General features: G+C 33.4%; 1 protein-coding gene across 1 annotated transcript; it reads left to right on the top strand.

The window, feature by feature from the left end:
* The first annotated feature begins 750 nt into the window (after nt 1–750).
* LOC130799989 (D-lactate dehydrogenase [cytochrome], mitochondrial) lies at nt 751–21,986 on the top strand. Its single transcript, XM_057663305.1, has 18 exons — nt 751–1,092; nt 1,486–1,588; nt 4,140–4,240; nt 6,248–6,296; nt 6,481–6,573; nt 7,310–7,424; nt 11,133–11,193; nt 11,446–11,482; nt 11,564–11,625; nt 13,776–13,872; nt 14,743–14,817; nt 15,361–15,469; nt 20,047–20,156; nt 20,377–20,439; nt 20,580–20,659; nt 20,793–20,923; nt 21,305–21,348; nt 21,533–21,986. The coding sequence occupies exons 1-18, from the start codon at nt 857–859 to the stop codon at nt 21,650–21,652; spliced, it is 1,686 nt and encodes a 561-aa protein (XP_057519288.1). The 5' UTR covers nt 751–856; the 3' UTR covers nt 21,653–21,986.
* Nucleotides 21,987–22,398: the final 412 nt, after the last annotated feature.

The raw sequence follows: 22,398 nt of genomic DNA, 5'->3' as shown, positions 1-22,398 counted from the left end.
ATCCATATGCCATACCTACCCACTAGTCACAAACTACCAAATTTATATTTATATCCTCCCCAACTAGGGTGTATGAAGTGCGAAACTAATAAAATTCTATTCGCATGTCATTCCTAGCTGAATAGCATTATAGCATTAGTTGTGTAACTTGCTACCTAAAATAATATTGTTCGACAAAAGTAGTTTTGTCATTTTAAATGATTTTAACTATTTATTAAGTTTATAATAATTTGATTTAATTTATTAATCAAATTTTAATAGTAAAATGGCAAAATAAATTGAACATCATTGGCAAACAAATTCAAAATAAAAACACCAGTCCAATGAAGAATACTGAATGATCAAACAAATAAAATAACACGTAGAATTTTTTTGACATATGCGAAAAAAAAGAGCAATTAATAAAAGAGCAAAAAATAAATTGCAAGTCAAATTGAAAGGTACCCATAGCACAAACCTTTAAGAAATACACGCAACAATAAATTACTCTTTTCTCTCGTAAAATCTTTGATTCTTAACTAAAAAACATAATTTTTTTTAAAAGAAAGATAATTATTTTTATAAACACTACTTTATTTTCAAATATTATTTCAAACACTACAACTATCAACTTTTTATAAACAACTACTAAACCACTAAACAAATTTAAAAACACTACTTTAGTGAATTTTAATATTTTTTTAATATTAAATAGCATTTTAACAAAAAAAAAAAACTTAAATGGAACAAACTATTACGCTGAACACGTTCATTGTAGGTGGTGATAAGATGCCACATAGATTATACTCCACAGTCCACAAAACATCCTTTTATAATTCTCCGATTCCAAAACGGAAATCCAAAAAAAAAAGTGACCATGTCTTGGTGGTTCGGTCGCATTCGCTCCACTTCCAAAACGTTGTTTACGCATCGTCCAACTTTCCGGCTCACCACCACCACCACCACCACCACCACCACTTCAACATCCAACTCTAAAGGAAGAAATCCATTTCAATGGTGGCCTTCTTACTTGCTTCCCATTTCAGCTGCTTCTCTTATGCTTCAGTATCAACGCGATCCTTCTTTTTCTGATTCTTCTCATCCGAACGCTCAGTGAGATTCTCATCCTTCATTATATTATTTTTGCATTGTTTTTAATCCATTTCTATGTTTTGTGTTTACTGTTATAGATAGTAATTAGTATCATGTATTGACTATTGAGTAATTAGTAGTTATATTGTTAGAAAATGATTTTATTGATTATTGAATTACTTCTATGTTTGAGCTGGTTGCTCGATAATTAATTAATTAGGGTAGTCTTAAGCTATGTTATTGAAATTTTAAGGCTGAAAAAATTAATGTAGATTACTATTTGTGGTCTTTAAAATTTGACAGTGTCCTATGTGGCCGGGCATTTTGCTCATGTCTAGCTTCTAGACTGTTGATATTTGTGAGTTGTGTGAATGCAAATATATTATTGTCCTTATATTCTTGAATTGTGATCAGAGGTGTTTCCATCGGCGGCAAAGGGAGTACCGAATATGTGGTGAAGGGTTCTCACAGAATTGTGCCACATGAGCTCATCAATGATTTGAAGGCTATTTGTGGGGTATTATTTGCTTGAATCCCTTTTACTTGAATAAATGCATGTCGTAATGTGATTATTGATGGATGAATTTATTTGGTATGTTGTATGTCGTTAAGAGCAATTAGCTCATTTGGATCAATGTTTTGTTTGTGGGCTTTGCTAACTATTATACTGGCATTAAATGTACATCTATACCGTAACTACTCCTCTAATTTACACAAGACTGTAATCCTAGGCGTGCTCACTTGCCTACCACGTAATCATGTGACTTGTTTTATTTATGAGAAAGACTGTAATCCTATGCATTCTCACTTGTTGACTCGTTGGTGACTCTTACGCTATATTTTGCTGGTCGCTCCCTATTTCCAAGGGACAATTCTGCATTGCAATTTTATGTCCAACTATTCAATTTAGCCTTCTTTTGGGCGTAATTTTGGGCATAATCTATCTACCAAGCCCATAAATTAGCAATTCTCCTCTCATAATAGTCATAGCCATAATGTCCATGTGAACCCGTCTTAGTCTTCAACTAAATGGAATGTGAATGGTAAAAGAGAGATCAAAATTCACAAGCCTCAAACGTAACCAATACACTATACGGGTGTATGGGCATCGTTTTTTAGAGGGTCAAGGGTGTAGGGGATGGGAATGAGACTTTGCGATTAGGCTTGGAAGAACCCTACTCAATCTTCAACCAAGTTGCACATATGCATTGACTTCCAATCGTGATTGGAATATATTTCATCATTGATCATTCTTTACATTCATGATATTTTCTGGCTTCATCATTTATTTTTTAACTTAGCCTATATAAGGATAGGATGACAATGGATCCTATACTCGACCCGAATCTTTAGGCCCAAATTTGTTTTGGCGGGTCTAGATCCTCTTTTTTGGACTTGTTAAACCTGAATCCATTAAAAAATTGACGAGTTCGGGTTTGGGTCTCAAAAAATATCTAGATCCAAATCCGTTGATCTAGGAGACCCAATTTTTGAAAATAATAATAATAATAATAATAATAATAATAATAATAATAATAATAATAATAATAATAATAATAATAATAATAATAATAAATAAAAATATTAGGAATGTAGTGATGTACCAGCGTCCAGCACATGCATTGCCATCCCGAAATCTAATTGAGTATTTGATTTAGTAGACAATAATAGTCTAATGAAAGATCTGATATACTTGATATATTCTTTGTTAATGTAGTAGAATAATTAAACCGTGAACTATTTTTTAAATCCGTTTTTTCTGTGCAAATTCACCCCTTTGATGAAAAATATAATTACTATAAAACTCACCTTAAGACATATAAACCATCCTCCAAGCCCCAATTGATAATCCAAAAGTTTCCGCTGATTTTATATATCACAATTTTTTCTGTTTATGAATAGTTTTATACTCCAATCGTAATTGAATTCATACTTATTAGCGTTCCAAAATCATTTATAGTAATTATTGTTAGCTACCCTGCCAGTTTTGATGATTCTCGATTCTGCTGAATTTAACATATTGTTGAACTCTAGTTTTGATAATGTTTTACTAAACTAATTTCATTTAAATCAATAAAATGATTATTTTCTCTAATATTTGTTAGGTTAGTATATAGAGTATAGACAAACATCAATCATGTTGGAGATTGAGTTGGAAGGGTTGTTTCATGATGTGGGATTTCTCTCCTCAGCAGCTTGCTTAGAAACATATTCAGCTTTGAATTATTGGAATTTAATTTGCATGTAGGAGTGAAATTCACTATTCTACTCTGTCCGTGCTCCTAGTTGTTACCACTCTGCAACTGCAATTGAAGGAGCATGTTTAGGTGTAGTCTAAGTTGCCCTACAGAACTAGCAACAAGCTGCACTTCGGATGCCCATTTTCGAACATTTTTATGATCTCTGAATAACAGTCGTAGTCTGATTATGTCGGTGTTTCCTATTTTTCTGTGTATTCTGAGTTTAGAGAGTTGAGTTCAATGGCAAACAATCCAATTTAGCAGTCATGTTTCATGAGACACCTTATCACATGTAGCCTGATATGTTGGCTTCCATACATATATGAAGCTGAACAAACTTCCTTCCATTAGAATCCTGCATATTAATTTAGAAGGCAAGAGTTTTGTCACATCCTTTACAATAAGCAGCCAACCAAATGAGATCCTCAATTGGTCTATTTTGCATTCATCCGCAATTCAATATACAAAGGAACACTCTGTAAACGTCTATTCCTTGTTTCAATGATTTGATAATCTAACCGTTATGGGTTTACCCTAAGCAGTTCATCCTGAAATGTAAAGGTACCTATGCTGATGTTTTGGCATTATTGTTGAATTTTGTTTGAGCCCTGTATTTTGTCAACAAATGAGATGCAATTTTCTTTTTCTTAAAATTTTCTTTCTACTGTTTTATTTGTGTAGTGCTTCCTCACTATTGTAAATATCTTCTATTGTTGATAGTGTTTTATACCAATTATCATGTCTTGATAGGATAACATGTGCTTCCTCACTATTGTAAATATATTCTATTGTTGGTAGTGTTTTATACCAATTATCATATCTTGATAGGATAACATGACAATGGATTATGATGAGAGATTCTTGCATGGAAAACCACAAAACAGTTTTCACAAAGCTGTCAATATACCTGATGTTGTCATCTTTCCAAGGTTTGGAAGTTTCCATCTACATAAAAGATTGCTTTGACAAATCATTTTGAGGGACCCTTATTGTTCCATCTGAGGTGATCTTATTGGTCGTTGTTGTTAAGTTCATTAGTTTTGATGCTTTTAGTTTGAATTCCTGAGCTTTATTGCTCTGAAATTAATGATAGGCCTGCAGTTGTGCATCTTGTACACTAATTCTATTGAGAAGTAGTGTGAAGAGAACCAGAAGTAGTATCATTTTTCACTGCCAAGGTTTTCAATTAGTGCTTAACGCTGGAGCTATAGACCCGTAATGTTGTGATAGGGATATACAATGTTGTTGAGGGTTTTAAAATTATATAATGTTTGTTTTTGGCAGTACCTAAATAAATAATAAAATAATACATTCGACATTTATAAGGCCCCATGTTCAGTCATCATAACTCATAAGTCTGGAAAGAATGATGAGAGATTTTCTCTGGAAGGAAAAGGGAATTCGAGAAGGGATCGGGATAAGATTAACTTCCCTTAAAACAAGGAGGGTTGGGAATCGGAGATTTGAGGGCAAAGAAGACGGTGTTGCTAGGGTAATGGTTGTGGAAATATCCACGAGTCTGGAGCAAGTTTGGTTCTTATGCTTAAATGCATCCATATGGGAAGTATGAGTCCATCATCTACCTATTTCAGTCCTTGGAAAGAAATCTCCTAGGTAATTCCTTCCCTTTTTCCTTATACTTCTTTGAAAGCAGGAGTAATTTGGGAAGATCGATGGCTGGGGTCCATCCTTTCAAGGAATTGTTCCCTAGATTATATCACCTCTTTTCATAACATAAGTCCCCATCAATGAATTTTGTGCATGGAATGAGGACAATACCTAATTGGCATGGAACCTATTCTTCAGGCATGAGCCATTAGAAAGGGATCAACTTTTGATATTGAGCTTATGAATATTTTTCAAATTTTTGGCCTTCAGATTCTGATTCAAAAATTTGGATCTCCGTGTCATTTAAATCTTTTCTCTGTGCCTCTCCAATCAATGTTGGTCCCTCCTCATGAAAGATCTATTTCCTTCCCATTTGTTGGTCGGATTTGGAAAGCTAAGGTTCCTAAAAAAGTAAAAGCACACGTTTACTAGACGAAACTACACCTGACCAATCATATCATTTTAACTCTTTTAAGCTTAGCTTGTTCACTATTGTCATCCTCACAAGGAAAGCATAAATGCAAAAAATGGGCACAACATACACCAACGCTTCATTATGACTAGGGACAATGGTAAGACCATGAGCACTTGACTAAAGTGAGGATGTCAATAGTGAACAAGCTAAGCATGGGTGAGCTAAAGGATATGATTAGTTAAGGAAAGTCCTGTTTAGTTCATTTGTCCTTTGAAATTATTTTGAGTTTGCTATTCTTCTTTTTCATCCTCGATTCTTATGTCTTAAGAAGGTTTGACAATTTCTATATGCATTGTTCCTTGAGGGACTTGCTGCTTTCTCCATCGTTATTCATTGAATTTCTTGGGGGTAAGCTGTTGACGAACTTGGGGGGAGTTGATGTTCTTTCTATACCAAGGCTGCAATCTATTCCATCCACATATATGGTTGTAAATAAACTTGAGTGAGGAACTCCAAACTCCAAAGCCATATCAATTAGCGGACTTAAACTTCTACACATAAGATTTCTATCCTCGAAATGTTCTTTCCATAGTGAAAGCCCAAAGTTGCCTCTTGGTAAGGAAAACAACAAAAGAACCCAGATAATACACTCTTTAGTCCACTCATTAAGATGCATCTATCACTTCTCAAGTGTGATTATTATAAAAGGGGGCAATAAGATCCTTAGGGTGGTGTTGTGCTTGCTGCTTGGATTGTTTGGTCATTCTTTCACTAGAATTTTTGTGTGGGTATTGTAAGAAAAATGTCCTCATTTGCAGTCTTGTGTCATCAACACTTTCTGTTTTTGTTTTTTGTTATTTTACAGTATTTTTCAAGTTAGTCATTTAATATTGATGTAACTTATTACCTGCAGGTCAGAACAGGAAGTGTCATTGGTTGTTAAGTCATGCAATGCACATAAGGTATATTACCTATGACTGACTTGGGTGCAAATTGACCTATTGGTGCAACCATTCTTGTGAGGATTCCTCATGTTTAGGCTTAGCATGACCTGTTGTATTGAGCGATATGATAAAAATAATTATATTCCTTCTTTCTTATGTGTCCTGCAAGTTTGTATTTATTTCCCTCTTATTTTATGAGCAGGTTCCTATTGTACCATATGGTGGAGCCACATCTATTGAGGGTCATACTTTGTCTCCTCATGGAGGGGTTTGTATTGACATGTCACTAATGAAGGTACGTGTTTACCACTTTTGATACTGCTGGTATTTGATGAGAAGTTGTGTAAATTAAATTATAGTCCTGTCATATTCGAAAACAATCCTACACTACTGTCTAAAATCTAAAGGCACTTGCGAGAAAAGAAAGAAGTGCTGGTTTTTTTAAACAAAGGCAAAATTATTGCTTGAATGCCTTTTGGAAAAATCAGTTTAGATAATTAGTAAAAATTAGCAAGAACCTTGATTGATGAGTAAGTGTGGTGAGAAAAGGGCTTTTATGAAACTAGAGTGAGCTAAATATAGTTAGAGTATTGTTGGATGCAAATAACATGTTACTAGGTAAGATAAGATGTCACTAGTGACAAAAACCAAATTCGTAAACATGTTACTAATGAAAGATTAGATGACATCTGTCAGCTGCCTTTTGCGTACTTCTTTTGAAGTTTCTTAATCAACTGTGGTTCCATAGGTGTTTCTTTGGTGCTTGATTGTGTTTTTTAATTTTTAATTGTTCACTGCCTAAAGTGATATAGAAGTTTTATCGGCTTGGAAATTGAAGACTTTGTAAATAAAGATGTATATTAGAGAAAGAGGTCAAGTGAAGTTGGCCATGCAAACAAAGCTAAGAAACTTGGAAAAGAAAATCATTTCTCTTTCCGTTAGTTACATTAGTGCAGTACAATTAGATTTACGAGAGTTCATTTTTCCTTCTATATGATAAGAAATTAAAGTGTTATCTTATTTGACGGCAGAGTGTAAAAGCATTACATGTCAGGGACATGGATGTGGTTGTTGAGCCTGGGATAGGGTGGATGGAGTTAAATGAATACTTGGAACCTTATGGCCTATTCTTTCCTCTTGATCCCGGTAAGTATCTAGTATTTCTTATGTGTTATTTTTTTGTAGCATCGTACCTTGTGTCTTATTTCTCTTTAATAAGGTTCTTATAATAACTATGTTTTGATACTAATTCCTGCTTCCTTCTTGTGTGTTGTCTCTATGTTCAAACTGCGTGCTTGGTATCGGATAAGCGAGTAGATTAATGAGGAAAAAGAATATCAACTTGTTTAGTTGTTTGTCTTTCTATTTTTAGAGATGTTATACTGAAATGAGATGGTTTTAGAGATCATGGCTGTGAATATAACGAAGATATCTCTACAAGGGATAATTAAGGAGGGATCGGAATGGGAAATTGGGAAGGTTTTAAAGTGTTTGTCATATATGATATGTTCAAGTTCACATTTTTCATTTACAAATAGGTGTATTGGAAGATGGAGATCAATCTAATTGACAAAGTTAACATGAATTCGGAGCCCTCTTTAGCTTTCAAATTTGCAATTTGGCTATGATCTTAACGAATTCGTGCATGAAAACTGCAACATTATTTGCTTTATTGGTGAAGTTTTGAATGTAAATGTTTTTTTTCATATATGATTCGGTACGTCTAAGCACTGATCAATTGATGGAAATTGTGTGGATTATTGATCGCTCCCTTGAGATCGTTTATTTCTCATGGGAGACAATAGATTCCCAAACTTACTACTTTAACGAGTATAGACTATTATAGAGGCAATCAAAGGGTCGACTCCAGCGTTATCAATAGAATAAAATAGTATATGCTCCAATATAATTTAACATACAAATAAAAAAAATATAGTATATAACTATACTCCAGTACTCTACCTCCATATAAATGTGACCGTCAATGTAAGTTGAGGAGTCAACTTAACAAATTCATCCTAAATTGATAGTCCCTACTCTGTCAAATGGGACCTGTATTTGAAACTACTATTTTAATGACTGATGAGTGAAGTAGTTACTACATTTACCAATTGAGACAATTAAGCTTATTATTAGTACTCTACATAGAGTACTCACTCTAGTCAAATAAAGTAGTACAAATAATAAATTACCTACTGATAATTACTACTCTACTCTATCAAATTGGGTCATTTGTCTATCCTTCCCTCATCTTCATCTTCAAGAACGGTGGAGCTTCAATACTGTCATGTTCTTCCCTCCTTATCTCCGCCTTCAATGGTGCTTATCATCTCCTCTCCTCATCATCTTTATCTTCAAGACCATTGACAATCAGTAGGTTTCCTTTCCATTGTTGTTTTTCTATTTTTGTGAATACATTTTATGATCAAGTAGTTTATCATTGTAGATGGTGAACCAGTGATTGGGGTTGCACGACCCAGTTAGGGGGTTGTGAGGCTACCAATCTATTCTGGTAACTCTGGAACCTAAGTAAATGCCTATCTTAGTTCTAATGCAAAGGAGTCAGTTTTGATTGATTTTGGGAATGGTTGGGGTAAAGTCAAACTTCACAGATTAAATTAATGTAATTGAAGAAGATAAGACCAGGGTTAGAGGATGAATCATCAACATGCTAAGGGGATTACTATCAAGTTAAAGCATGGGGGAATCAAAGATCAACTTGAGGAGGTATAGTCCAAGTTAGCACCCCGCTCGTAGGCACTCTATACTAAGGACCTGGTTTTTAGGAGGGTAAACATTTGAGCATCTAACTCCACCAAAATAATCAACTCAACAAAAGATCTAAACTGTAATCTCCTAATCATGCTCATCACATAATTTCACACAAAATGCTAGCTCAATCAAGGGCTTTTTGGGTTTACCAAGGTATTGTAATGAAGAGGACCTAGGCACTCAAACATGAGTATGAAACTTGCAATAAAGTATTTTATATACATATGAACATAATTAGACATAGTTAGATCTTGGCGTGAAGTAAAGTTCACTTTCTAGGGTCAGGTTGCTTCACCCTTATTATTGAGCTTCTAGGCTGCAACAATTAGGGTTTCAAATCTCACCTAATGGACCATAAGAGAGCAAAAATTCCCAAAAAGAAACTAAATAAACCCTAAAACATGATAATACCCATTATTCCCCCCAAACCCTACACACATAATGAAAATTGAAATAGACAAATCTAACCCTAAACGTGACTAAAATGGAGAATAACTAAATATATATATATATATATATATATATATATATATATATATATATACATATATATATATATATAATAAATAAAGAACATAGTATTAATTTTACTTAAACAACTTTCTTCAACTCATAATAATTGCTTGATGCTTATAAAAATCAAGTTTAAAAATATTACACCAATGACCAAACTAACTAAAACCTTAACTAAAGATTATTTTGATGAATATAGATTACAAATGAGAAGAGATTACAAGAAAAATTACTAAGATTATTCATCAAATTTTTATAACTAGAGACAAATTAGATTTAGAAAACTAAATAAGAGCCAAACTAAGAGAGATAAACGAAATTGCTTGTAGTGTACAAGTTATATCCTAATTACAACAAAAAAAAGGGTTTTATCACCCAATGTTTTGTCAAACATAAGTAAGGAAGTAGATTATTGTTGATCTCCAAACCCATTAAATTGCTAGGCCTAAAATCGGAAGATGAAGTTGACCGATACTCCATGGAGGATAGATGTGTTCGGACCCTAAACTGTTTGCACCAATGTTACTTGAAATGAAATTCGATTTGATTCTAGAAATTTCGGAAACATAGTTACAAATTTATTTTACAACAAAAAATGAAATCAGTAAAAACGGTAAGAAACTAAATAACTAAAAAATAAAAGACAAAGAAAAATAAGAAAAAGAAAAGAAGGGCTTATCGTTTTATATATGGTTTTGGGCTTGAAAAAAAAAGTATTTGGGGAATGTATTTTTGAAAACGTTAATCAAGAGTTTTAGAAACTAAGGTTCCAATACGGGGTTCAGTGGGAAGTTTTCTGTATGATCACTAGTGTTGCAAATTGGTTGGATTGACCGCGATCGGTCCACCATGGACCAACCTGGTCGGTCCAATGTCCTCCCTCGTGTTTTCCTCTATTCTTGCTCTGGCTCTTCCTCTGCTCATACCTTCTCATGCATCCGGGGGTTTAGGGACGCAACACTCTAGTGCTTGTGTGGCTCAAAGAAAGGTCAAGATGTCCTGCAAACTAACGCTAACACAAACACTACCCAAAAACATAAAACTCACGAAATCAAGGCACATACATCAAACATCTAACAACGCCAATCAAATTGCCAAAGAAATGGGGAGAAAATAACGACATAAAACACATGAATCAATCATTAATCATGGATTAATTCTGTTGCAAAAAGTTTTTCTTTAAACTTATAATTATTGTTTTATATGTATACTCCTTCGTCCCTAAGAAATTGACATAATGGTAGGACGATTTGAATTGTGTGAATGATATTAAAGGAGAGTTGAAACGTGTGGATGATAATAAAAGAAAGTAGTATGGACATTTCATTAAAGGAAATTATAGCAAAGTAAAAGGAATGGACTAAAAAGGAAAGTGGGGCTATCTCTTAGGGACAAAAGAAGTATGTCTTTTTGTTTCAATCATAGCATAGTAGACAAGGCTGTAATCTCTTAAAGCGCAGGATTGAAGAGAAGAAAGCTATACAATTGGCGTACTGTATTCTTTTTTGATAATATATGTGATACTAGCCTACTAAGTTCTATTTATTTTTTGCTCTATTTTTAATGCAGGTCCTGGTGCTACAGTAGGTGGCATGTGTGCAACACGATGCTCTGGTTCATTAGCTGTGAGGTTGGTACCTCATTCCTTTATGATTAACAAGCTGTGAATTTAATGTTGATGATTAGTTATTTCATCTGGGTGGTACTGTTACTCATGTTATGGGTATCTTCATTATGTACTTTTTTCTTCTTTTTTATTTTTTATTTTTTATTTTTTTTTATTTTTTAAGTTTCCATTTTTCCTGTGAAAAGTAAACTAACTATACGATGGTTTCCATCAAGTGAAAGCATGAATGTTGATGGATTTTTTCTTAGCATGTAGGTATGGAACAATGCGTGAAAATGTCATCAATCTGAAGGTTCCTCCCTTTTGCTTACTTGCTTATCTTGTATTGTTTAAAATGACACCTTTCGTGATAAAGAAATATTTTGTCCTGTAGGTTGTCCTGCCTAATGGGGATATTGTCAAGACAGGGAGTCGTGCCCGAAAAAGCGCTGCTGGGTTTGCTTTTCTGCTTCTCTCAATATGTGACATTTTATTTCCTTTGTTCATTTTCCTAAGGGGGCTGTGCTGTAAACAAATAGAAATGTTATTAATGTTTTCTGCCCAACTGTCTTCTCAACTTTTTATGCCGTTCTGGCATCAGTTTTTATTTGCTTGTAAGAAATACACACTTTATGGATAAAAAGATTTGGATTAGGGTTAAGAATTTATGAGGCTTCATTGTCCTCACATTCAATTAAAAGAATAAATGCTCAAGTCTTGATGTCTTTAGATTGTACCGAATGTTTGGTACCCTAATGGATGGTTAATGCATCTTGAATACTTTATTCAGTGTCAACTATTAAGATAATCAGAGTTCTTATGGCTGTAACTATAATGCTCTAACTAATGCCATAACACCAAAAAGATTTACATCTTAGCTTCTTTGCTTTCCGATGATTTTGCTTCTTTTCAATTCATGAATCTCACAAATGGGTAATCTAATCAAACAAAATTCCCAAACTTTAGGGAGCACCCCTAGGTTTTTCATATGCAAGAGACAATTAAGATGGCAATTTTGGAAAAGGTGTTCACAGATTAGAGAATTATTTCAACCCTGTTTGGTTTTGAAGATGGCTAACGAATTTGAGAAGTTAGGTCAAGTATTTTTCTGTTTGGTGAGTGTTGATCTCACATAGAACAACAAGGACACAGTGGAGGCATGACTTCGTGCAAGCTCAGATCATATTGGAATAATATCTTCAAAAATATGTTTTTGTGATTTGTTTTCTACATTAATAGGAGTCTATTTAGAAAATAAGAATATATTTGGCATTTGTTGACTTCCACCTGGGATACTTATTGTTAGCTTGGGGATCAAAGACATATTCCAAGCTAGAATTAAGTTGTTCTTAATGATGTTGTTGAGATCCATAAGCCAAGCAATGAGGTATTCGGGCGAAACACGAGTTACGGTCTTGACCTCTTTTGTCATCAAAAGGTATCCGAGTGATCAGGTTGATCGAGGAAAATCTTGTTAGCCTATTAGATCACCATATGCATACATCATTGACAATTGCAATTCATCGTTTTGTATTCTTTCTCCTTGTCATTGAGTTTCCAAGTTTGATCTTCTAGTGTCTGGGGTTGCGGTAAGTTGCTGATAACCAACATCGCCACATCTTATGTCATGACACTTGTTTTGATTGCATGAAGAAAGGATTGTCAGCTAGAGTGCTGTGAGTGAATTGTGTATAAATGATATGGGATTTTGACATGTAACATGGAAAAATATTTTGAATAATCGCTCAAGTATGTGTGGTTGGGCCAAAATAAGTAAAACTATTTCACCATTATCTCTCATAATGATTTGTTTTGGTTCATGTAGCTGACCCTTATTTCTGGACCAAGTCTTTGGCATTGTTGCTCAGGTATAAAATCTGGTAGGATACTGAGGTTGTTGCTAAACGCGAAATTTGATTTGCTTTTGTGGACTCTTCTAAGGGACATTGATGAAACTGGCCATAAGGTCAGGAGGTGGATAATTGTGTTCTCATCTTCTTTACGTTATGGTCAAAACAATTGATACAGGATTTAGTGAATAAAAAGCGATATTCCTCATGACAGCAGCAGGATTTGTAGGACTTAGTGTACATGCCTACATGGTGATACTTGATAGAAAGGAAATATTGAGATTGATTATAAGCCTCCTCATCTGAGAACCTTGAACTTAAGATACCAGCTAAAAGTTAAACCTAGGCAGATTTCCCACTCCAAACCGAGTTCGATTTTTTATAAGAAAATCTTAGCTAAATCAATTGTAGCTTGATTGATTTAAGCCTTAACATTAGTATTATGATTGTGTATTTGTAATTATTTATGAAGGAATTGATGCAATGAAATGAAAAGAACACAATTTAAGTGATCATCAGATCAACCTTTTGCTGAATTTACTTATTGTAGCTACTAGCTACTATATAACAGTTGGTGGGCATGCTTTTATTTAGGAAGTTGGGAGATTTGTAATGGATAATGATTTACAGGTTATCTTAAAACATGTCTAAATTCATCTTAAAGCTCACGACTAGTTAAGATTCTCCTGTATGCTTTTTTTCTGTTTACATAAATTTTCAAATGACATCAAATATCTTCAAATGTGTACTTGTCAGGTATGATTTAACCCGGCTGGTGATTGGAAGTGAAGGAACCTTGGGTGTCATAACTGAAGTTACTCTACGCCTTCAAAAAATCCCTCAATACTCGGTGGTGTGTACATGTTGGCTTTTAATGAACTTTTATTCTGCGTATTGTTATACAGGTCTATACTCTTTGCCCTTCCACCCAGAGAAGGTTGTTCACTGTTCTACTCTGGTTTCTCGAAATGGATGTTTACTTTCCAAGAAGTTTACAAAGTCTCACTTTCCAATTTGGAAAAATCACATTTTAAAAGTGAAATATTTTTGTAAAGAAGGAACGAGTTAATATGCATATTCTTTGTTGACAGGTGAACACAATAAAAGTTTTGCGTACTTTAAACATGTCTTTCAGTCTTTGTTATAGATTAAACGGGAGAACTCATCCCAACAGACTAGTGTAATAGGTGAGACCGTAAGAGTGCCCATTTGATCTATAGACCCCTCATCCGTTGCCCACACAACTGATGTGGGACGAGTCCCAAACTTGTGGTGGACTCAAATCCATTACAACCTTCCAGTTCTCTCTTGTACATGTTTCCCAAGTCCTAACTTGTGCTCTACACATCAATTCAATCTTCATCAAACCAAGCCCATTCAACCATTGACTCAAGGCACAACTTCAACACATTATGAACTGGTTGCCCCCATGGACTTCAACTGTGAAATATGCTTAGGGCTTGCTCCGCCCAACTGATTGGAACTGAACTGAATGAAGTGAATTGAACTGAAATTATTGAGTAGTGAATGTTAATGTAAAAGTGATGGGAATATTGAAATGAACTGACTAAAACTGAAATGAACTGAAAATTAAGTGAGGAAAAAGTAAGAACAGATCTTCAGTGATGTTACAACTTAATTGGGTTGATTTGTAGTTGTTTCCGTTATAAATTGCTGTTGAGCTTTTAAGAATTGTAGATTGATTGAGAAAAAATATCTATAGGTGGCAAGGTGCAACTTTCCTACAGTTAAGGATGCTGCCGATGTTGCCATTGCTACAATGCTGTTGGGCATACAGGTATATGAAGAGATTGTTTCAAACTTAATTCAATGCTTTCCCCTATCATTGTTTCAATTTTCCTAAAATAAATGAATAGCCTCTTCTTTTGGGTTATGGACTTTCTGTATTTTCCTTATCCAAAAATCTTAAACCTCCCTTCTCTCTTTCATCTCCTTTTCTTTAATGTGTGCCATAGGTATGTGTTTCATTTACTTTGAGACAAAGGGAGTATTTTTCTTTTATAGAAGTAGTTTTCTAAGTCAGCAGTCCCACCATGTCCATGTGTTTTAGAGTCTTAATAAATCTTTCATCAGAAAATACCACACTCTGGTATGGCTTGAAGCTCAACCTTCTACTTTTATGTTCTCCATCTTAAAAATTTCTCATAGTTTTATTTGTTGAATCTAAAATTATTTGAAATCATCAAAGGATTTTTGTGTAGTACACTGCTACAGTGCTACCTAATGACTTGAATTTACATGATCTCATTTAGTCATTCATGGTCGTTTGCATATATAGATATATTGTTTTCATTCTACTTACAGTACTCTCATAAATCAGGTGTCCAGGGTAGAGCTTCTTGATGAGGTTCAAATAAAGGCAATAAATATTGCTAATGGATCAAATTTGCCAGAAACACCTACGTTATTATTTGAATTTGTGGGGACAGGTTCATATCAGTTTCTTTTTCTTGATTTGGGTTCTGATATTTGATTTCTAGTGTTCTAATAATTGTTGTAGGATGGCAGGTAGTAGTTTGTGTAACACCCTCCAAATAAAACATTATTCTTAAAGACGTAATTTAACTTGGAAAGTATTAATTACCACTAATGACAACGAAATAGATTAACCAAATTAAGTTATCCAACTTAAGATTTTAAGAAATTTAAGATTTAATGTTACAACTCAATGACAATTGATAAAAGTCTAGCAATATAAATACACTGAATCTATTGCTATGCTTCCTTACTCTAGATCCCCAAAATAACCAGTATTATAAAATGAAAAGAGAGACAAAGCTCTCAAATCAGAAAAACTGAATAATTTGACTTCATCCCGTAGAAATAATAGTTGCAAAATAATTTAGAGCTTTATAAAAATCATTTTTGTTTTACAGTGTACATAAATGTAACAAGTAATAAATTGTTTCCCTTTTATCAATCATATTAACCATCACGTAATATGTTTATATTATTTACCGAGTATAACATAATATAAGAGGATAAGAATAGCCCATTGGCAGCTCAACCTATGCTCACCCATATGGGCTACGTCTTCCACTTCAATTTTTCTTTTAATTTTAATGATAGATTTCATAAATTATGAAAGTAAAATAATACATGCATTTTACACTATCGAATATTAAATAAGATGTTATCAATCATGTGTTTAACGGGATCATTAAAATTTATCACAATCTTATAACTTGTTAATCTTCAAACTCTATTTTTAGATCGCAACTTACAGTAAACATTATTGACAATCTAGTAATAAAAAATAAGGAGTACCAGTTATTATTAGGATACAATTGTAATAAGGACTAGAATTAGTAATAGCATCAAAAATAATATCAGTTATTATTACAATCATATTCATACAATAGTAAAAATCAATAATCATGATAGTGACATCAAATTTTCTATACAATCACATAAAATATCTTTATATATGAGTATAATTATAGAATATTTTACCATTTGCCGATCTTGAGCTGCCTTTATTTATTCTTGAATAAGTTTCACCTTCTTTATAGTTTCCTTTACCATTTCCAGCTCTACATTTAGTGACTTGTTGACATTATTCCAACCAATAGAGATTCTACATTTCCTGCTCGTATGGAGCCATTCCTATGCTCTCATGATAGCTATCATTGTATGCTCCAACAAAGTCCATTGCACGAGCTCTTAACATATCTTTAAGGTTTTCTTTGGTTTTTTCTGTTTTGTTGTGAGGTGAAAGGTTGTGCAGAATTTCAGTATAGTCTCTAATCCCCATGACTTCTTGAAGCTTACTCCAAAAGTTCAAAAATCTTGAATCCATATTTGAGACAATATCCTTTGTAACTCCTTGCAATCTTATTATTTCGTTGAGGTTGGTGTTTGCCAATTGTTATATTGTCCAAGTATCCTTCATAAAACACAAATCTTGCGGTTTTTGTCAACCTGTGTACTATGACCCAATGTGCATTCTTTTCGGTTTTAGTCCTCGAACCTTGATGAAATCCATAGAGATGGACTCCCATATCTTGGCCTTTTGACAAGTCAAATATTTTGCAATGAATTTTAACTATATCTTGCATCATCCTAGGTCACCAAAAGTGTTCTTTGAGATTTCTTTGTAGAACTTATCTCCACCAGGGTGTATTGAGTAATTCGAGTTGTAGACCTCCTTCAATATCTTTTTCTTCAGATTCTCATCGCGATGCATACACCAATGTTTCTTGTATTTTGCTACCCTTTTTTCATTGCTTTTAAATTTTAGTGTTTGACTCGCCCTTTTCATTTTTCTTTTCTTAATCAACCACATGTTTTAAGAATGTTTTTCTGAATTTCATTGATTATTCAGTCTCTACAGAGACATTGTTTTAAGAGCTTTAACCATCGTTTTTGCCTCATGTTGATGTAACTGTTATAGGTACATTTGGTAGTAAGATTGTAATTAGTTATAAGTCGGTATTAGTGATAGTCTTAGTAGTTAGTACTATAAAAGGGATATAAGGGTGTATTAGATTTTATGAAATATAATGAAATAAACAATCTTCTTTTCCTCTTCTAAATTTCTTCTCTTCTCCCTCTCTTTCATATTCACATGGTTGTTTGAGATTTAACAACCATAACATTGGTATCAGAGCCACTTATATCCCCTTATATCCCTATATCCCCTTTTATAGTACTAACTACTAAGACTATCACTAATATCCACTTATAACTAATTACAATCTTACTACCAAATGTACCTTAACGGTAACCCCATACGAATAGTGAAACATAGAATTTTGTATGTGGAAAGAAATATGAACTTCATTCATCTCCATATTTTACTAAAGTTTTTTGAAAAGAATTCCGATCAATTATTTCCCTAAATTCTACCCATAAGTCTAGAAATTTCTTCCCCCAAATTCTGTCCAGAAATGTACTAATCAAAGGTTTAGATCCTAATTTAAATCAACATCCTAAACTCTAGCTTTAACCCTAATCTTGCAATTCATTCTTCTCTTTAACATTTGGTAGTGAAGCCTTACCCTAAATCTGTTTCAATCTCTGTCAAAAAGAAGAAAGATAACATAACTTAAATTTATGGTGGTTAACGTTCTTCTTTTCTTCCTTTCTTTTTCTTTTGAACATCGTGAATGGAGGAAGTCATTTTTTCTCTCCTCCCTTTCTTTTCTACTGGTTGAATAAACCCCCGAATCCCCCCCCCCCCCCAAAACTCTTTTTATTTCATGTTCTTTGTACTTAGGTTATTATTTAATTACCTTCCGTTTTTCAAATTATATAAAAGAAAAATTAAAATATTAATGATTTTGAAATGTAAATGAAATTTCTATTTCCTATCTAAATATCCATTTCCTTTATCAGTTACTTTTCACTTTTCAAATTCTTATAAATTAATTTTATTATATATATTTTTATTGCATCTATATATAATTGACTCAAAATAACAACAAAAAAATTATTTAAAATTACTGCACATGGAGTAAGATTTAGTTATAAAAAAAAGAACTAGGAATGCATGTAGGCTTATAGCATTGTGGTTCTCTTTCTTCTTTTCTGTGAATGAGGTTTATTTGTGCCTCTCTCTTATTTACCTGTATTTGATTGTCATTTCCATTCTTGCACCCTCTAGTGTCCTCTGTACAGAATAGTAGCTTACAATATAAATTAAACCAACCTTTGTTTGATTCGCTGAAAATAAACCCACCTATTTTTTATTTTTAAATAAAATATTTGCTAAAAATAAACTCACCTATTATTTATAGACAAAATTGACCAGAATAATCCAACCTTTGATTTTCTTACAATAATCCCAAGTATTGATTAATTATGAATAATCCCATGTATTGGTACTCGTATCCAGTGGCATATTATGTTTACCTGTTACCGGTTATAGAATTATATATATATACATATATATTTTTACTTTATTAAATACCATTTACACTCCTCTCACCTAACTCTTCATCTCCCTCCTGCTTTCATAACTTCACACCTGAGTATTATATGCCCAGAAACAGAAGCAATTTTGTTTCTTCCTCATGCCATTCCATTGAAGATTAAAGCTTTAAATTTGAAGAAGCAAGTCAAGTTTATTGAAGTTCTTTGTTTGCCCAATTCTGATTTTTTACACATTCTGATTTCAAAGAGTAGCATTCTGATTTTGTGTTTTTAGTAGCATTCTGTGCGCAACATACACTGATTTGACCATTTGGGTGTACTAATTTGTATAGCATACAGTAGCATTCTGATTTCATTAACATTTTGATTTTGTGTACATCAGTAGTGCCATTCTATGCACAACATACACTGATTTGTATAGCATATAGTAGCATCATTCTGATTTCATGAACATTTAGATTTATGTGCACTAATTTTTATAGCTGATTTGTCCATATATACAGTAGCATATTTGACTCCATATTTGTATATACTCAGTTGAAAAACATTTTAAGGTATTATGATTTTTCAAATTGAATTGCGTTAAAAATTAATAGTGTTTTAATGTTATAATGAAGAAGAAGGTAAATTAGAGTAAGAACTGTTTGTTTATTGATTTTAATGGAGGAAATATCATGGGAAGAAGGTAAATGAGAGAAAGAATTGTATGTTTACTGATTTTAATGGAGGAAATATCATGGGAAGAAGATATAAAAAGGAAGAAGAATTGCAAACTAAAGGTCAAGAAGTAACTTGATGTAACCAGTTGTTTAACTTGCGACAATGCCACTGGAAACAAGTAACAATACATGGGATTATTCATGGTTAATCAATACTTGGGATTATTGTAGAGAAATTAGACAAAGGTTGGATTATTCTGGGTAATTTTTCCTTATTTATAACCATTTTCAAAGCTTCTTTGTAAGTCGAGCAATTAGGCATAAATAACAATTGGCTTTATTTTCTGCAATTATACTGAATAGTTGGTTTTTTTTTTAAATAAACAATAGTTGAGTTTATCTTCCACGGATCGAGCAAAGGTTGGTTTATTTTTCACCAGTTTATGTGTAATCTCTTTTACTCCTTTTTGTAGAAGCATATTCACGTGAACAAACTCTGCTGGTTCAGAAGATTGTTTCTGAGCACAACGGCTCTGATTTTATTTTTGCTGAAGAATCTGAAGCTAAAAAGGAGCTCTGGAAGGTAATCTGGCTATGTAATCTCTGTATATTTATCTTTTGAGCCTATTGCATACTATTCTTATTGTATATGTGGTTATGTAGTAAGCTATAAAATTGGCTTTTGTTTGGAGTGGACACCCTCCCCCTCTCTCCCAAGTCCCAACCACACTCAGGAGAAACCAGAGAGGAAAAAAATGCATCAACTTTCTTCTTTTTTTTTTTTTACTTTATTGTGTTTGCAGATGAGAAAAGAAGCACTTTGGGCGTGCTTTGCAATGGAACCTGGATTTGAGGCAATGATTACGGTCAGTTGATAATTTCTTTTCTTCCTGTTTCAGATCTTCCTTGTCTTGTCCCAACCTCATTTTGAAGTAGCATGTCTCAGTAGTTGCATTGGTGCAATGATTTAGTTAAAGCTTTTGTTTGATCTTGGAACTCCTCCCAGGATGTTTGTGTTCCTTTGTCGCGACTTGCGGAGTTAATATCAAAGTCAAAAGAAGTTCTGGATGCATCTCCATTAGTATGGTATTGTATCTGTTTTTCCTAGTGCTTGGTTTGATGAACTTGCTAGCCCTTTTTCTGGTTTGAAAGCTATACCTTCAAGTTGAACACAAATATATTATGGTCTTTTATTTTCTCTAATTGGCTTTGCGAACAGCACTGTTATTGCCCATGCTGGTGATGGAAACTTTCATACAGTGATCTTGTTTGATCCTAACAAAGAAGATGACAGACAAGAAGCCGAGAAGCTGAACAATTTCATGGTCCAGACAGCTTTGTCAATGGAAGGTATATATCTGAATTCCTTCACCATTAATCCTCTTATGGATGATTTTACCTTTGCGTACACCATCATCCCCTTGGGAAGAACCAAAAAAGTATTGGACAACAAACAGAAAAATTGGAGAAGGCAGAAAACATAACATGATATAAACTAGGTATTGTTTGCCGTTTTCCATCCCTCTCCAGTCTTCAAACCCTGATCATAGTTTATATGAGCGGAATACACCGGGTATGATGACGAGAAACATAATGCGATATGTGATTACATTTTTCTTGCTTTTTCGTATTTCTGAGACTAAAAAAGTAATAAGGGTAGAGCATGATCTTAGAAACCGTACTGGCTTTTTTGTATGATATGTTCTTATTCTAGTTCTTCCTATTGGACAGGAACATGTACCGGAGAGCATGGAGTTGGTACTGGGAAAATGAAGGTGATGTACCAAATTCTTTCGATTCAATGCTACGTCTGTTTCACGTTATAATTTTATTAATACACACAACTGCCCTTAAATTTTATATTCAATGATTTCTCGCCGATACCAGCGAAACTGCTCGAAATCTAGCTTTTCTTGGAACGTAATGGTATTTGATGTGTATTCCTTTTACGTTTTTCAGTACCTGGAACAAGAGCTGGGAATTGAGAATTTGAGGACAATGAGAAGCATAAAAACAGCTCTGGATCCTAACAATATTATGAATCCTGGGAAGCTTATCCCTCCTCATGTCTGTTTCTAAATTGTTGATCGCAAAGCATCTCCATTTTATGGTGTTCGTTATAAGATTATTAGACTCTTGTCATCCTAATTTTGCCGCACGAGTTTTTTGCGTTTAGTTTTGTTAATCACTCAGCTTTATTCGACCACAAAACAATTGCTGATAATAAAATAAATTTTAGTTTTCGAAAACAAAATAATTTTGTATTTGTGGAATAATTATTTTGCCATGTTTATCATTGCCCTTTTTATGCTTTTTATGGGTGTAATTTAACTTTAATACTTGCATTCGACTTATTGAAATTAACTTGTATTTTTTTTTGGGTAAGATTAATTAAAAAAGAATGAATTCCCCTCCAACCCTGACTACAATGTTTATATTTTAGTTTTTCATGGACTCTTGGGTCTTGTAGCAAAAGTAAGTAATTTTGATTATTAATTGAGAAATGAGAATAAGTACACCACTTTCTAGAAAAAAATTACGTTTTATTCGTACGTAATTGTAATTCCCTCCTTTTTTAGTCTATTTTATAATAAAAAAAAATTGATATGTATTAAGAATTGGGAGAGGAAGAAAGTGGAAATGGTACCTTTTAGATTAAAAACATAGATGTATGTGTTGTAAAGTCCTAAAGAAGCAACTTTAAGGAGTCGTTAGGTCTTAAAAAAACATCCCATTGAAGTATATATTTTTGCTCTCATGCTTTTTAATGTGCAAGTGGACTTGTGGTACGCTCCATAAAGATCCTATGATTTCTGATGTAAAAC

The sequence above is a fragment of the Amaranthus tricolor genome, chromosome 14 (assembly GCF_026212465.1).
Source record: "Amaranthus tricolor cultivar Red isolate AtriRed21 chromosome 14, ASM2621246v1, whole genome shotgun sequence".
In the NCBI taxonomy this organism is placed as follows: domain Eukaryota; kingdom Viridiplantae; phylum Streptophyta; class Magnoliopsida; order Caryophyllales; family Amaranthaceae; genus Amaranthus; species Amaranthus tricolor.
Note: the sequence above shows the minus strand (reverse complement) of the source record. Positions and strands in the feature narration are given on the sequence as shown.

Excerpts from the sequence above, each read along its gene's own strand:
- LOC130799989 (XM_057663305.1), top strand. The coding sequence starts at position 857 with ATGTCTTGGTGGTTCGGTCGCATTCGCTCCACTTCCAAAACGTTGTTT. Across the intron at positions 14,818-15,360 it reads CAATGCTGTTGGGCATACAG|GTGTCCAGGGTAGAGCTTCT; the intron begins GTATATGAAGAG and ends CTCATAAATCAG. Across the intron at positions 21,349-21,532 it reads TTGGTACTGGGAAAATGAAG|TACCTGGAACAAGAGCTGGG; the intron begins GTGATGTACCAA and ends TACGTTTTTCAG.